This window comes from Mobula birostris, chromosome 7, assembly GCF_030028105.1.
Source record: "Mobula birostris isolate sMobBir1 chromosome 7, sMobBir1.hap1, whole genome shotgun sequence".
Classification (NCBI taxonomy): domain Eukaryota; kingdom Metazoa; phylum Chordata; class Chondrichthyes; order Myliobatiformes; family Myliobatidae; genus Mobula; species Mobula birostris.
The window spans coordinates 60,096,215-60,112,469 of NC_092376.1; the positions used below are offsets into that span (position 1 = coordinate 60,096,215).

Consider the following 16,255-nt stretch of genomic DNA (forward strand, 5'->3'; position numbering starts at 1 on the left):
CCTGGAACTAATGGAATGGAAATGGTGTAGCTGGCCAAAGGTGTTTTGTCTGCTCTGTGAGGGTGAACACACTTTCGATTCGTGCCCTCAGCTGAAGAAAAGGACTCCGTGAGAAGATTGCCTTCCTTTTAAAAAAAAATGGTGTCTGCTTTGGTTGTTTGTGTTCAAGGCACATCAGCAGCATTTCAGGAAGCATCTTTCATGCAAAGTATGCAGAGGCAAACATCCCATTCACTGATGAAAAGGGTGCAGAATCAAAACAGGCTATGAAAGAATCAGATACAGCAGTGAGTAGTGCACTGATACTTAATGGCCTCACAGAGACTGGCTATCACAATTGCAAACCTCCCACAACTCCAGTAAAAGGCAATGATTATTCACGCTTTCCTATATCGAGGAAGTACAGTAGTGTTCTACACATTGGGCCTCATGAACAAGCTGAAGCTCACAGGAAAAAGGACACACATTCTCTTATGCACCATGGGGCAAGAGAAGATCATGAGTAGCTACATTGTTTCAGTATTAGAAGTGTTTAGATGGTGAAAATTATTGTGAACTACTTAACATGTAGGAAAGCACACCTGTCCACAAAGGGAACTTTCCACGACAGAGTGATCTCCAGGGATCGTCTCACCTGAAATGTGTCCATTTGCAATAGATTGATTCAGAAATTGAGCTGCTCACAGGGACAAATGTGCCTAAAGCATTGGAGCCGTGGCAGTGTTAATGATGGACCTTGTGCAATTGGAACAATGTTGGGTTGGATTGTGAATGGACCACTGAAAAGAGGCAATGGTGATGGGAGAAACAGTGCAAAGCCAGAGCTGACAGTTTTTTTTTTAAAACTTGGATGAGCTTTGGCAGCAGCAGCTGAAGACAGACTTCCCTGAATGCGATCAGTATGAACAACCTGGTTTGTCAAGAGAAGACCACAAGTTTATGGAGCTGGTTACAAATTATGCAAAACTGGTGGATGCCACTGCCAGATTATTTTACCTTTGAGAAAGAATGGAGGTTAACATGCCAAATATAGGAAGATTGCTGAATGGTGTGCGCTAAATCTAAGGAAAACATTTGAGGATTTGTCATTTCACACTGACTACACAGCTTTCATGAAGGATGTCATCTCCAAAGGTTATGACCAAAGAGTGCCAGCAGAGGATCTGGAACACAGTGATGGCAAAGTCTGGTATATTCCATATCATGGTGTTTATCACCCCAGAAAAGGGAAACTTTTGTGTTGTGTTTGACTGTGGAACGACTTCTCAGGGAATATCACTATGTTCAGCTTTTACAAGACCAGATCTTACTAGCTCACTGATTGGAGTCATAACCAGATTCATAAAAGAACCAATGGTGATCATGGCAGATATTTAATCAGTGTTTCATTAGTTTAAAGTACTACTGAAGCTTCTTTGATGGCCTGATGGTGACCTGAGCCAAAATATGGTGGACTATAGAATGGTGGTACATCTCTTTGGAGCAACTACATTACCAAGTAGTGCCAACTTCACTCTTAAGAAATATGCAGAAAACAATGGAGAACAGTTCAGCCACAAGGCTGTGGTTAAGGCTCTGTATTGCTTCTATGTTGATGGCTGCCTTGTGTCAGTGTCCTCTCAGAAAGAATTTGTGTCGCTATCATGACCTTGTATCCATTTGTGCTCAAGGCAGCTTTCGACTCTGAAAGTGGATAAGCAACAGAGTGCTTGCTACGATACCAGAAGAGTAAAGAGCGAAAGACATGAAGGATTTAGATCAGGATATATCTTCAATTGAGAGTGTGCTGGGTGTGCAATGCAGATATCCCACCTCTCCCGGGAGTTCCGGGAGTCTCTCACATATCGATAGCAGCTCCCTGATGCCCACAAGTTATAAACAATATCCCAGAAATCGAATTTTTAAGAGAGGGAGAGGGAGAGGGAAAAAAAGAAAGGAAGAAAATGAATGAATCCTGCTTGATCTCTTTGTGCTAAGTAGACCTATCAGTTTTCTCTGTGGGCGGGCTTTACAGTCAACAGCTCTCTCTCTCTTCCATATTCCATCATTTCAGTTACTGCCATCTGTAATGATGCTGAAATCATCCGGACAACTGTCGGTGATGAAGTACAAAAGACGGGCGAAGAATTTGCCAAGGCTGGTGGTAGCAACCTGACTACACGAGGCTGTCCTATACGGGTGGGGTGCATTGGTGTCTTAAAGGGGATTAGAGTTGGGTTTAAATTGGAGCGAAATTCCAAAATCGTCCCCAAGGCATCTTTAAAAACGCGCTCACAGCAAGCAAATTCTTTGTGGTTTTTTCCTGAAACACTTCCACTTACAGGTACATCGAAGCCCACGGTGGGCTGGGTTTAAGCATAGCCGTTTTCAGAAGAAAAACCGATTTTAATAAATACCCAGCCCCCACCGAGGTCTCATCATTAGGACAGCAAACTGTTTACCTGTGCTGCGCACTTTATATGCATTTTGAATTACACTTTATTAGATAATATGATAATATATTGTTTTATATGGTGTGCATGATATATGTATTGTGGCTACACCGTGGTCCGGACAGAGGTTGTTTCGTTTGTGGACAATCAGCCAGATGACAGTAAACTTGAACTTGAAGATACAGAACTTCTAAACCACTCATTTAAAATCCCCCATTTTGATGTAAAAATGTTCTGAAAATGCAGTGACCACAAAGGCAGACAATATCAAGTCCAATTTCAAGTCTACTTTCTTCCATATGCAGAATAGCAAGGAGCTATTCCCAGTGAAGAACAGAGGAAAATAGTTATAGGAGTAAACTGGATTTTTGTACAGCCTGGGAGCTGCTGCCAAATTTCCCAGATAGATATTGGGCACCATTGTTGTCTGAACATTAAACAGTTAAATGCATTCATATGTGGATTTGTTCAGAATAACTGCAGTGATTTAATTGCAAAGTTATTATTTCTTATGCAATCGAGTATTTCTTCTCCTGGTAATGAAGCACAAATAACAACAGTCAAGTTTATCCATCCCTTTGGGTCTTTTAAAGAAGTAATCTTGCACCACAACAATTCAAGTGCCAACTTCCATGGGCAGGGAGAAAGATAAAACAACTTCAAGAAATATAGGCATACAAAACAAACATACCTTGCTGACAAGAAAGTCTGAAGCTTCAAAGTGCCGTCCATACATTTTTGGAGACTCTCCAGGTATAGGTTCTATTTTAACACAGACCTCCTGACCTTTCCGGGCAACATCAACTTGTTTATGATTCACTTCTATACTGGTAACAATTCCAATATCAATAAACTAGAAGAAATAAGTTGCCATTAGGTCCACTGCAGACAGGATAATAACAGAAGGGTCAAATCATAAGAGGCAGGACCCATTAAACGAAGTGCCTCTAGTTGTATTAAATAATCTGACATTAATTCACACTCAGTTTCCCTGGTATTTAGTTATGTATGTTTCTACAAACATAAACTAAAAAGCCACAGACAAGTTGATAAATGTGACAAAATTAAAATTTAGAGAGTGTGTTCTTTTGCTGTTAAATGGAAGTATGAAGATGTGAAACCAGTGAAAACTCACATTTTTTGAAGGAACACATATTGGAGTGCCTTGCTTCAGAAGGCCAGCTTCCACTGCAACTCCTATTACAATTGGATCTCGAGAATTAAAAATGAACTGAGGAATAATTCGTAGTTTTGAAGGAAAAACAGCTATATGCCTATAAAGCAAAATTCAGATATCAAAAAAAAAGAGCAAGGATCAAGCTTACAAAAATCTGATTTGAAAATTCATATGCACATATTCAAGACAATCATCACCCTGCTAAAAGAACGTGGACCATATTTTGCAGTCATCAGTCTCCCTGTCGTGGCTCTTAAAGGAACAAAGCCTTCATGATAAAGATGACATCATAAAATCTAAATTATATGAAAGGAAAAACTGGTTACATAATACCTTTCAGTATGTTTAGCTGCCCTGAACTTACTTGAATTCTTCCTGTTTTTGTTTTTTGTAATCCTGTCTGTATTTTGTGAAAGCATCAAATAAATGGTAAATAATTTCTGCACTGAAGATCCTTACTCCAAGTGAATCAGCAAGCTCCTGGGAATCACGTTCAACCTTCACGTCAAAAGCAAGAATGACTGAGTACCTGCAAAGATATTGAAGTTAAGAACAGATCAATTCATTATACAAGACTGAACCTCAGCAGATTACAGAGTACAAACGTTATAATTTTCTTAGGAAAGAAAACTCACACCATTGAACCATATCCACCAATTTGTTGGCCAAAGCTTTTCTAATTCCTGCTGTCTGTTCCCATTCATCCACAATTCTCCATATTTAATCTTCTCTATATTTTGTTCCATAATCTTAAAGTTGTATGCAAACCAATTTCTTTTTAAATCTAGGATTATGTTCCTATACGTCTCCCACTAAAGAGAACAAACTTTTCTTACTTATTTCACTTAATCAGATTTAGAGATTTCCCAAGTTTACCTAGTTTTTCAACAACGCTAATTTATTTTCTTTCAGATGTCACCATGATGAAATATCAAAGTGAACACTTTTCTATGATGCACACTTCAAATTCTAATTCAAAGCCTCCAAATGAAGTCTTCCCAATTGTCTATACAGATACAATTGTACTTTATTCTGTTTAAGTCATAGCAATGGTAACATAAATAACATGCAAAGATCAGTTTTTTTAAGCCTTTTTCCTCTCCACCTCCACCTCCTCCAGACAGATCAGTGTGATTAACAAAATTTTACTGTCCTGTCTCAGGTATTGGAACCCATGTTCTAAGGGCTAACTAGTGAAAAGGACAAGGCCATGTAGTTGATAAGATTCCAATACAGGGAGATGAGGCTGAGTACAGGACTATGGTAGGAAACTTTGTCACATGGTGTGAGCAGAATTATCTGCAGCTTAATGTGAAAAAGACTAAGGAGCTGGTGGTAGACCTGAGGAGAGCTAAGGTATCGGTGACCCCTGTTTCCATCCAGGGGGTCAGTGTGGACATGGTGGAGGATTACAAATGCCCGGGGATACGAATTGACAATAAACTGGACTGGTCAAAGAACGCTGAGGCTGTCTACAAGAAGGGTCAGAGCCGTCTCTATTTCCTGAGGAGACTGAGGTCCTTTAACATCTGCCGGACAATACTGAGGATGTTCTACGAGTCTGTGGTGGCCAGTGCTATCATGTTTGCTGTTGTGTGCTGGGGCAGCAGGCTGAGGGTAGCAGACACCAACAGAATCAACAAACTCATCCGTAAGGCCAGTGATGTTGTGGGGATGCTGTGGGGACTCTCTCACGGTGGTGTCTGAAAAGAGGATGCTGTCTAAGTTGCATGCCATCTTGGTCAATGTCTCCCATCCACTACATAATGTACTGGGTGGGCACAGGAGTACATTCAGCCAGAGACTCATTCCTCCGAGATGCAGCACAGAGCATCATAGGAAGTCATTCCTGCCTGTGGCCATCAAACTTTACAACTCCTTCCTTGGAGGGTCAGACACCCTGAGCCAATAGGCTGGTCCTGGACTTATTTCATAATTTACTGGCATAACTTACATACTACTATTTAACTATTTATGGTTCTATTACTATTTATTATTTATGGTGCAACTGTAACAAAAACCAATTTTCCCCGGGATCAATAAAGTATGACTACTACTATGACTACAAACAATGAACTATATCAACCATTCAACAGCCTCATGCATTCAACTAATGCTGCAGAATATCGATATTTTGTCATAAAGATAGTTATGCATGGGTTTGTTAAATGACCACATAAGACAGTTTCAATAATTTAGCAAACTGAAAAGGAAAAAAGTATTCAATATTCATCTAATATATCTGCTTCACATCTATGCTTAGTTTTCTGGGGGATGCAATAAATGTTTAGAACACAAGAATAGTCTCATCACTTAAAAATTACATTTAACCTAATTCCTGAGCAGCCTTTAGGAGATTAATCAGGAGAGAATTCAGAACTCCAGGGTTGAGGCCATAATGAAGAAGCAGCAGAGCTCTGGACCCTACTGAAACATGAACAATTCTGACTGGGCTTAGCAAGGCAGATACCAGAGAGAAAATTGTCAAAAAAAAAATCACAGGGGTCACACATACCAAAAAAGAATGCAATATTCCAAATCTTCGAGGCTTAGTGAAGGCTTAGTCATTGAAGTCAGAATTTGGTAAATTTTTTGTTAGATATTAAGGAAATAAAGAGATATGGCACTAGTGCAGAAAGTTGTACTAAGGTAAAATATTAGCCAATGATCTTATCATACGATGGGGCAGATGTCAAAGGCCAAATGGCCATCTGATTCTATTTCTTTATGTTCTAACTTGCATAAATAAAATACTGATCAGGCCACAAGTAGGACACTGCATCTATTTGGGAACTAAGTGAAATAAGATAATGAGATAATCAGAATGATGAATTTTAGCGGGGTTAGGCTAGAGATATTTTCTTTGGTGCAAAGAAGATTGAGAAGATTTGGTAATAGCTGGGTCAGATGCCGTAAATAAAAGGGAAGTTCCCAGCAACTAGCTGGATGAAAGGTACAAGGTGAGGAATGCAAGGGAAAAAGAAAACGTTTTTTAAAACTCTGAGTTATGATCTGAAATTCAATGCCTGATTGGAGACAGGAAATAAATTCATCAAAACCTTCAAGAAGGTTAGGACTCAGAGAGAATAACTGGAGGACTACATGGATAAGTTGGAGAGAACAAATATATCATTGGAATTACAATATTACAATTTGACAGAAACTCAAACCTCAGCCTTGGGTCTCAAACAATTCCAGGATTTCATCAGTTTTCTCTTCATTATCCTGGATATATTACAGAAAGTTGATCTACAAAGCATTGCTAAGAGAACCTCTTTTGAAGTTATTAGATGTGAAATAGCAAAAGGCTTAATTTTGCTCTATTTTCAATGTTCTGCACAAAATATTGAACTTTTTAAACACCTTGTTTGACACTTACTGAGGATCATGTTCAAGCATTGCTGAAGATTTCATTACGTCTTTTTTATGGACAGGTCCAATGTTAATTCCAGCATACTGAAAAAAAAAATAAACTTAAATTTATTACTGAAGTCAAATCAAAGGAGAAACTGAACACTGATTAATTCACTGGATAAGAATTATTGTTCTGGGCACAAAAGTATGAAACCTGGTAATGGCAACAGGGGATTTTAAATTTAATTAAGTGGCTAAAACAATCTGATTCGTTCATGTCTTTACTGGAAGATCATCCTAATCTGGTTTGGTTTTTAATCCAACCTCTAACCAAATGCAATTTTTGCACATAACATAAAAAAGTAGATTTTTGAAAAATAAATTTAAATTTTTAATACATACTGGCACATTTGACTGTCGAAGGAATTCTAAGAGTGCCTCCAAAGAGCCCAGTGTCGAAGCTTGTACATAAACACCTTTCTCCTCTAGTTTAATGGAACTCAGCGTTTGTTTCAGTTCATGCTCCAGCTCATCCTGTTGATGACAGCATAATGCTAGTCATTTTTTAAAGCAATTAATTTTTTTTAAAGATTAAAAACTACTGAAGTTACAGAAGTACAAATATTTCCAAAGTGTGTGTGTGTCTATCTATATATATACATACACACACACACATACACATTATATCCCTCTAATTTCTTTGAAAACATCACCACAATAGGCATGCAAGCTTTTAATCTACAAACGTTTGTATATACCAGTTTCTGTACAGAACAAAGTGCCCTCAAATAGCTCTCGATATTAAATGCCAATTATAAGGTAAAACCTGAATATGTGGTCCTAAGAAAAAGTAAATAGTACTAGCCAATTTAAATCTTGCTCGGAGAGAAAATAATTATTAAATTATGTTACTGGACATCATGAAGTGGATTCTTGATAAGAGGCCAGATGGTACTACAGTGAAATTTGCCAGCTATCTACCGTATCATTTCAATTCAAATGTGCTATGAAATATGGAAGTCAGAAGAGTACAAGTCTGATACCAATCTGCCTGTGCTGCCACTCTATCTGGATTCACTATCCTAGCTAGAAGTGAGAGATGCTGAATGCATTCAGGCTCACAACCCTACACCAACCAAGTCTAACACAAGTATGATCACATTCATTTGAATGAATGTGACATTCATTAGACATAATTAGACATAGATTAGACACAATTAGAATTAGACATAATAAAGAAAGTGCAGGATATTTCTCCCCCACCCCCCCAAAGAACTTTCGAGTAATTACCATGATGAATTTAATTTCTCAATACTCAACATGTCCTGAATTGTTTTCGAATAATTATAATAACTTAAAATTTTTAGTCCACTTGAAAGTTTTTAAATATGATCGACCATCAGATAAGGGACCAGATCTTGTATCTTTAGCATGTTAGCTTAGGCCGACAGAGTAACAAAAAAACTCCAATTTACCTTTTTTTTCCACTTAAACATCTTGACAGTAAGTTACCAAAAAAAAGTGGCGGGGTGGGGGCAGAATCGATAAGTAAGGCAAACAAACCAGATACTTAACTAAGTACTTAATCACATTACAGGAAAGCAGCCAATTTCCAAGCACAAATACCAGGATGTGTCTGATATTTCTAACACAAGAAAGTATTTGGGTACAATTACCATTGTTTTTTTAAGTTAATATTTGTTACAAAAAAAATTGAAGTTTTATAATATGCTGATTGTGATCAGCTATTATGACAATAATAAACACATTGTGCAAGATTCTTAAGAGATTTCAGTAAGTTCTTAAAACATAAGCAGAATGATTTTTTAAAATATCTGCTATAAAAAGAACAATACTGCAAATACCCAGCAGGTAAGGCAACATTTGTGAAGAGAGAAATAGTCTCAGCACTTCAGATTAATAACCTCTCATCAGAACTACAAAATGTCAGAAGTTAAAGATTTAGAAAGGAAGAGTTGAAAGAAACTTCAGATATGTCCAGCATTTTCCAATTTTTTAAATTTCTAGCATATGCAGTTACAGTGTACTCACATGTTACAACAGCTCAATCTTACAAAATTCACAAATCGCTACCAAAAATAATTGAGTCACTGAAAAAAATTTCACTCTTTTGGAATTAATGTGGAAAAAACACAAATAAATCAAACGTATGTAAAAAAAAATTGAACTAGTTTATACGTGGAGACAAATAAAGACATTTGCTTTGGAAATTGACAAGCTAATCTTTTCCATTGATATGGCTATTACATATTGTTTGGTTACTTCTCTTCGACCTACTATACAATCAGCAGTCCCATGCTTGTAGATTGCATACCCATGAGACTACTACTATTGAGAAAAATTTCTAATAAGAAAGCAACTTCACATATCAAGTGGGATTGGACAGTTAAAAAGGGTTCTAAGAACACAACCCCTCTGTATCATAAGCCTGCACTGTATTTTCTTTTCAAAGTCACACATTTATCAAGAAGTCACAATTCAGACCTTTAGAACAGCAATTTCATCATCCTTGTGAGCTATTAGTAGTGGTAAACCTGCAAGAGATTTCTCCAGATCTTTAGCAAGAACTTTTACACCTTGTGCTGCCCAGACTTCCTTCAACTTCACATATTGATTCTAAGGGGGAAAGAGAAAACAAATATGAACAAAATCATCAGGACAAAAAAAAACAATTATATTTAATAATCCCATATTTCCTTCTGGTAAATTCGGGTGCATAGAAGGCTACAGGGAAAAAAAAACACAACTGTAATTACATAGTATATTCTCTTTAGCCCATTTCAGCTTAACTGTCGTTATTCTTAAAAATGAAAATCAGAATACAAGAACATTACATATTCACTTCCAGATTGGTATCCTAGAACACAGGCAGTCAGGAACAGTGATGTGGTTTGATTTTCTCCCCTTCACCCCCCCCCCCACAAGTTTTGAATACCAATATGATCCAGACTGAACTCTCAAGAAAGCTCCATTTCTACTCTGTAATGAAATACGGAAGAAATATTCCTCTTATAAAATATTGATGATATTTACAATTCATAACATTTTTCAATACTATATAAAGTCAAGCATCTAATGTTTAATGCTGTGAATCAGCATAAAAATACTTTAATCTACATCTCTAATAGTGAGTCAATTTAACACTACACAGTTTTAGCATATTGATGTTAAACATTATGGATTTTGGCTACTTGTAGTACACATCCCTCCAAACAATCAACTATTCTCTAAACAGGGAGCAAATTCAGAAATCAGAAAGGGACTTGGGAGTCCTCGTGCAGGATGCCTAAATGTTAACTTGTAGGTTGAGTCGCTGGCAAGGAAGGTAAATGCAATGCTAGCTTTCGTTTTGAGAGGACTAAAATATCAGAACTGGTCTTAACATCACTAACCAGTACATCTTGGCCCAATTAAGTGGCTGCCCCAATGAGCTGAAGTTTCATGGAAATAGTTATAGGGCATAATAAAGCCAACTAGCATTTAACTGAGTAAAAAACTATACACTTAAATGAACAAAATCAGCGCTGACATCTAGTGCAGATAATGGCCTACCTTCATTGCCTTCCTGTATAAAGTCTAAACAAAAAACAAAATGATCAAAAAAATCACTGATTTTTTTTTTTAAATCGGCACCCATCTGCCCAAATGTATAACACAACACAAGCACACGCAACTGACGCTACTTAAAAACTATTTGCTTCTTAATGTCTAACAGTCATTTCTAGCATCCCCAAGCCTGAATGCTTGAAACTAGAGTGACCAAAACAGTTACGAATGATCTTACTGCTTATTTCTTGACAACTATCCGTGACAAAAATTGTTGTTTTTTTGAACACAAGCACACACAAAAATAGATCATTCTAAACATGGTGTAGTGTTTAATGACAGACAAGTGCAGATGTCTGATATTAGTTAGAAACTGTTTGGCAGCAGTGTCCTGTCTCAACTAAGCAGTAGTGTCCCAAATAAGCAGCTGCCCCAATTAACTGATGGCAAAGGGGGAAAAAGCTGCTCCTGAGTATGTGTATTCAGGCTCCAGTACCTCCTTGATGGTAGCAATAAGAGGATATATCCTGGGTGAAGGGGGTGACATTGAGTGCAAGGATGTTGCTATGACATCACTCAACCAGCTGACCTATCTTGCTCTTGTACACCACCTTGTCATCATCTGAAATTCTGTCAATAGCTCTGTCGTTGGCAAATGTACAGATGAGCTGTGCCTAACCGCACAGTTGTGGGTGTAGAGAGAGTAGAGCAGTGGGCTAAGCACACATCCTTGAGGTGTGCTAGCGTTGAGTGGCCTACCCCATCTCAATCCGTTATCACTGAAGTCCTGTTGAGCCAAAGCCCTCCTACTCTGTCTCCCTCTACTCCATCACCCACTCTATAAAGCAGTCTCCTTTAAACTCTTCTCGCTGTTCTGATGTCCACGCGCTTGCACAGTTGTACCTCGATCAAACCACTGAAGAAATAACCGTCTCCTTTTAAACTCTTCTCGCAGTTCTAACTGGCTGATGTCCATGCGCTTGCACAGTCATGCCTCGATCAAACTTAACTTTTAATTCAATGGATTCTGGAGATTAAAATCTACTATTTCTTCACAGTTCATCCTTATCTAGCCACTTGTCGCCCCATTATGACAAATGCAGGTGCATTTCTTTTCCGGTTAGGGGCAGATAACAAAACTACATGCAATTTTTCTTCATTATGCTAATTGCATATGAAAACAATTAGCAGTTCAACTTTTTTTAATTAGACATTTATTAAGAGAAAATCTGCTTATTTAACAGAAGTTTAAAATTCATTCACACAGAAGTTAAAAGCAATAAGCAAAGACAGGTGAATTAAAACTGTGATGTGAAATTTGGTATATTGTTGGAATTTTGCTTTAGAGACATTTTTACCATTATTTTGCATGGGATAGTACGACCATAAAGCTATATAACTAAATGTTGCAATACTACCACTCAAATCTAGCAAGATAAATACCAGCATTAGCTTTAAAAATCTGCATTATTTTCCATACCTTCACTCTCAATTCTTTGAGAGGTGGTGGTAACAGAAGGCCTCTAATCTGCGTCACTATAGGCCCTTCAACACCAGGAACAATAATTGTATCTCCTTCCTTCATATACCCATTGATGAGAATGACATCAATTGTCGTCCCCATTCCAGGAAGAGCTTTTACCTAGAGGGAGAAAAAAAAAGGCATTAAGTGTACTGTTTATTATATGTATTTCTTAGTTTTGTACTCATTAAGTTCTGCATTAGATAGATGCCACAGCTTTTATTGCAGTATTTTGAATAAGAACAGGTGGCTCTCTCGGTCCTAGCTTATATTTATCCTTCAACCAACATAATGTTGACAGATCATTTGGTAGCATCACAATATTATTTGTGGTAGCTTACTTATGTGTAAATCATCAGCTTTGTTTCAGCATTAGATCAGTGACAACATTTCACTGGCTGGAAAATTCTTGAGATTCTCTGAAAGCTGTTCTTTAAATGCAAGTCTCTCCTAACTTTTCATGTTACTGGGCTCCCCCTTTCAAAAACCTATTCATACACCATGCAGCACTAGCTTTATATTTGTACGCAGTCATCTGATACTCAACTACTTTCTCAAATCACCTTAGATATACTGGAATAATCATTGGAGGTTCACCCAGATATCTGGCATGGGTCTTAATTGGCTCCTAATGTATGATGGATTATTTCCTTTCTCTGAGCAAACCATGTGCTGAAATTTAATTTGGCCTTGAATTATAGTCTTCTTTGAAACTAAAACTAAATATGATCTCCTTTTAACTTATCCAATTGAAACCCGACTCCTAAAAGATAAAAGTCAATTTTATATTCATGAAGATAAAACAGATAAATTATTGGCTGATCAAATTAAAACCTTTATAGCTAAACAGCAGATTAAAGAAATATGCAAAGCTAATGGTGATAGACAACTGATTATTTAGAAATAAATGATACTTTTAGAGAATTTTACTCTAAACTCCATAGTTCTGAATCTTCTAAGGATAACACTGTAACAAACAATTTTTTAGATCAAATAAACATTCCTACAATTTCTGCCGACAACAGAAAGTTGTTGGAACAACCCATTTCTTTTGAGGAAATTGTTGAGGCTGTGCGCTCATTACGTTTGAGGAAAGCTCCGGGGCCAGATGGATTTTCTGGAAAATTTTACAAGACCTTTTCCTCACTGCTTATACCTCACTTATGTTCAGTTTTTTCGGATTCATTTAAGTTGGGCAGACTCCCTCAATCTTTTTATGAGGCTTCCATTTCGCTTATTCTTAAAAAGAATAAGGATCCAACTGAATGCTCTTCTTATAGACCAATTTCTTTACTTAATGTTAACACTAAGATTCTATCTAAAGTTTTGGCACATAGGACTGAAAATATTTTACCATCTATCATTTCCGATAACCAAACTGGATTTATCAAAAATCGATATTCTCACTTTAATATTCGTCGGTTATTAAATGTTATTTACTCTTCTTCTAACATGATATCAGAATGTGTGGTATCCCTAGATGCTAAGAAAGCTTTCGACAGAGTTGAATGGAATTATTTATTTAAAACTTTAGAAAAATTCAATTTTGGACCCGTTTTCATTCAATGGATTAAATTACTTTATTTAGCTCCTTCCGCTAGGGTTATCACTCATAATTCCAAACCATTTAAGCTTCGACATGGCACTAGACAAGGCTGTCTGCTGAGCCCTTTGCTTTTTGATCTGGCCTTAGAACCCATAGTCATTGCCTTTCGAGAATCTAATGATATCACCAGTATTTTAAGGAGATACACTATTCACAAAGTCTCGCTGTACACTGATGACCTGCTGCTATTTATTTCTAATGTAGAGACTTCATTACCCCATGCGCTTTCTTTACTCTCCTGTTTTAGCCAATTCTCAGGTTATAAATAAAACCTACATAAAAGTTAACTTTTCCCTTTGAACAATTTGATACCAACAAATTCTAACCTTCCTTTTAAAATTGTAAGAAACCAATTTACCTACTTAGGTGTAACAATCACTAAAAATTATAAGTATCTATTTAAAGAAAATTTTCTTACCCTATTGAATCACGTAAAAAGGATACTATTAACTTGGTCGCCTCTTTCGTTATCGCTGATTGGTTGAATTAACTCTATCAAAGTGAATATATTATCTAAATTTATACTTCTTTTTCCAGGCACTGCCGGTTTTTATTCCTAAATCTTTTTTTGATTCTCTTGACTCGATTATATCTTCTTATATATGGAAGAATAAGCGTTCTAGATGAAATAAAATTCATCTTCAGAAAGATAAAAAGAATGGAGGATTAGCCTTACCAAACTTTAGATTTTATTATTGGGCAGTTAATATAAGAAATCTTACATTCTGGTTATATTACACAAATTGTGAGGATTGCCCGAGGTGGGTTTTTTTAGAAGCTAACTCTGCTAATAAATTTTCTATTATTTCTCTTCTTGGATCCTCACTTCTTTTGTCTCTGAGTAAGTTAACTGATAATCTGGTAGTTAACCACACTGAGAATTTGGATACAATTTTGAAAATACTTTGGCTTATTGAGATTTTCTCTTTCGAGTCCCATTTTTTCTAATTCTTTTTTAAACCCTCTATGATTGATATGGCTTTTAAAGAATGGGATAGATTAGGTACTAAATGCTTTCAGGACTTGTGTGTAGAGGGAAGTCTCTTTTCGTTTGAACAACTGTCAACTAAATATAGTTTACCCAAAACTCAATTTTTTCGATACCTACAAATAAGAGATTTTTTTTACAGTCTCAAATAAGTACATTTCCTAAAAGTCCTGATAAGAATTAACTAGATGTAATTTTTAATTTGAAACCTTTTTATAATGGATCTATATCTAATATTTATAATATGCTGCTGAGAATGAAAAGTGTTCCTTTAGATCAACGATCCCCAACCGCCGGCATGTGCTACCACATGCTATCGTAAGGAAACGATATAAGTCAGCTGCACCTTTCTTCATTCCCTGTCACGCACTGTTGAACTTGAACATAGAGTTGCCAACTGTCCCGTATTTGCCAGGACATCCCGTATATTGGGTTAAATTGGTTTGTCCCATACAGGACCACCCTTGCCCCATATTTCTCCCGTTAAGGTAGGGTGTTCCTATGAAACCTTACGTGCCAAAATGGCGTAAAGCGAAAAAGCAATTACCATTAATTTATATGGGAAAAATTTTTTGAGCGTTCCCAGACCCAAAAAATAACCTACCAAATCATACCAAATAACACATAAAACCTAAAATAACACTAACATATAGTAAAAGCAAGAATGATATGATAAATGCACAGCCTATGTAAAGTAGAAATAATGTATGTACAGTGTAGTCTGGAAGATTAAGCCAAAACCGATTTGTGGAGGAAAATCGGCACGTACGCGCATTCGCACGTCACATATGCGAACGTCTCATTTACGCACATCACGCATGCGCACACAGGTGCCCGTGCAAGGCTTCAAGGTCATGGTAGTCTTTCCTGGGGTAAATGCAAATGTCCCGGGATTTGACTGCTAAATTTGTCCTTTATTTGGGAGTGAGAAAGTTTGCAACCCTAACTGTATAAGACGTGTTGAGGTGAGTTTAACCTTACTTGAACATCCCCCCACCAATCCCTCGGTCGGCCGGTCCGCAAGAATATTGTCAATATTAAACCAGTCCGCAGTGCAAAAAAGATGGGGACCCCTGCTTTAGATAAAATTAAAAATCTTTGGGAACAAGATATACAGACTTCAATTTCTGAGGATAACTTGGAATCAAATTTTTAAATTGGTTAACACTTCATTGTTATGTGCCCGCCACTCTCTCCTACAATTTAAAGTGGTCCATAGGGCCCATATGACCTAGGATATGTTGTCTCATTTTTATTTAGATATATCTCCGTATTGTGATAAATGTAATAATGGAGAAGCTTCACTCATTCATATGTTTTGGTCATGCCCGAGTCTTGCAAATTATTGGAAAAAAGCATTTCAAACTTTCTCAATACTTTTTAAAGTAAGCTTTAAGCCTAATCCTTTGACCACTTTATTTGGTATTGTTGGAGGAAAGGATATTATTTTGGAGTCATCTGACTTGCACATTTATCCTTTTATTTCTCTTATGGCCAGAGGGACGCTCTTGCTTAAATGGAAAGATGCGGCCCCCCCATTTACGTCCAATGGTTACGTGATATGATGTCATGTTTAAATTTAGAGAAGATTTGATGTTCAATCTCTGAA

At 37.0% G+C, this 16,255-nt stretch overlaps 1 protein-coding gene across 1 annotated transcript in view; it reads right to left on the reverse strand.

The window, feature by feature from the left end:
• eif5b (eukaryotic translation initiation factor 5B) overlaps positions 1-16,255 on the reverse strand; it is a 60,480-nt gene that overhangs the window by 5,947 nt on the left and 38,278 nt on the right. Inside the window, exons 17-23 of the mRNA XM_072263277.1 lie at positions 12,011-12,172; positions 9,469-9,600; positions 7,366-7,497; positions 6,989-7,065; positions 3,974-4,138; positions 3,568-3,706; positions 3,124-3,285 (exon numbers count right to left, since the gene is read on the reverse strand). Of these exons, the coding sequence (XP_072119378.1) occupies positions 3,124-3,285; positions 3,568-3,706; positions 3,974-4,138; positions 6,989-7,065; positions 7,366-7,497; positions 9,469-9,600; positions 12,011-12,172 (969 nt within the window). The remainder of the gene's footprint in view (positions 1-3,123; positions 3,286-3,567; positions 3,707-3,973; positions 4,139-6,988; positions 7,066-7,365; positions 7,498-9,468; positions 9,601-12,010; positions 12,173-16,255) is intronic.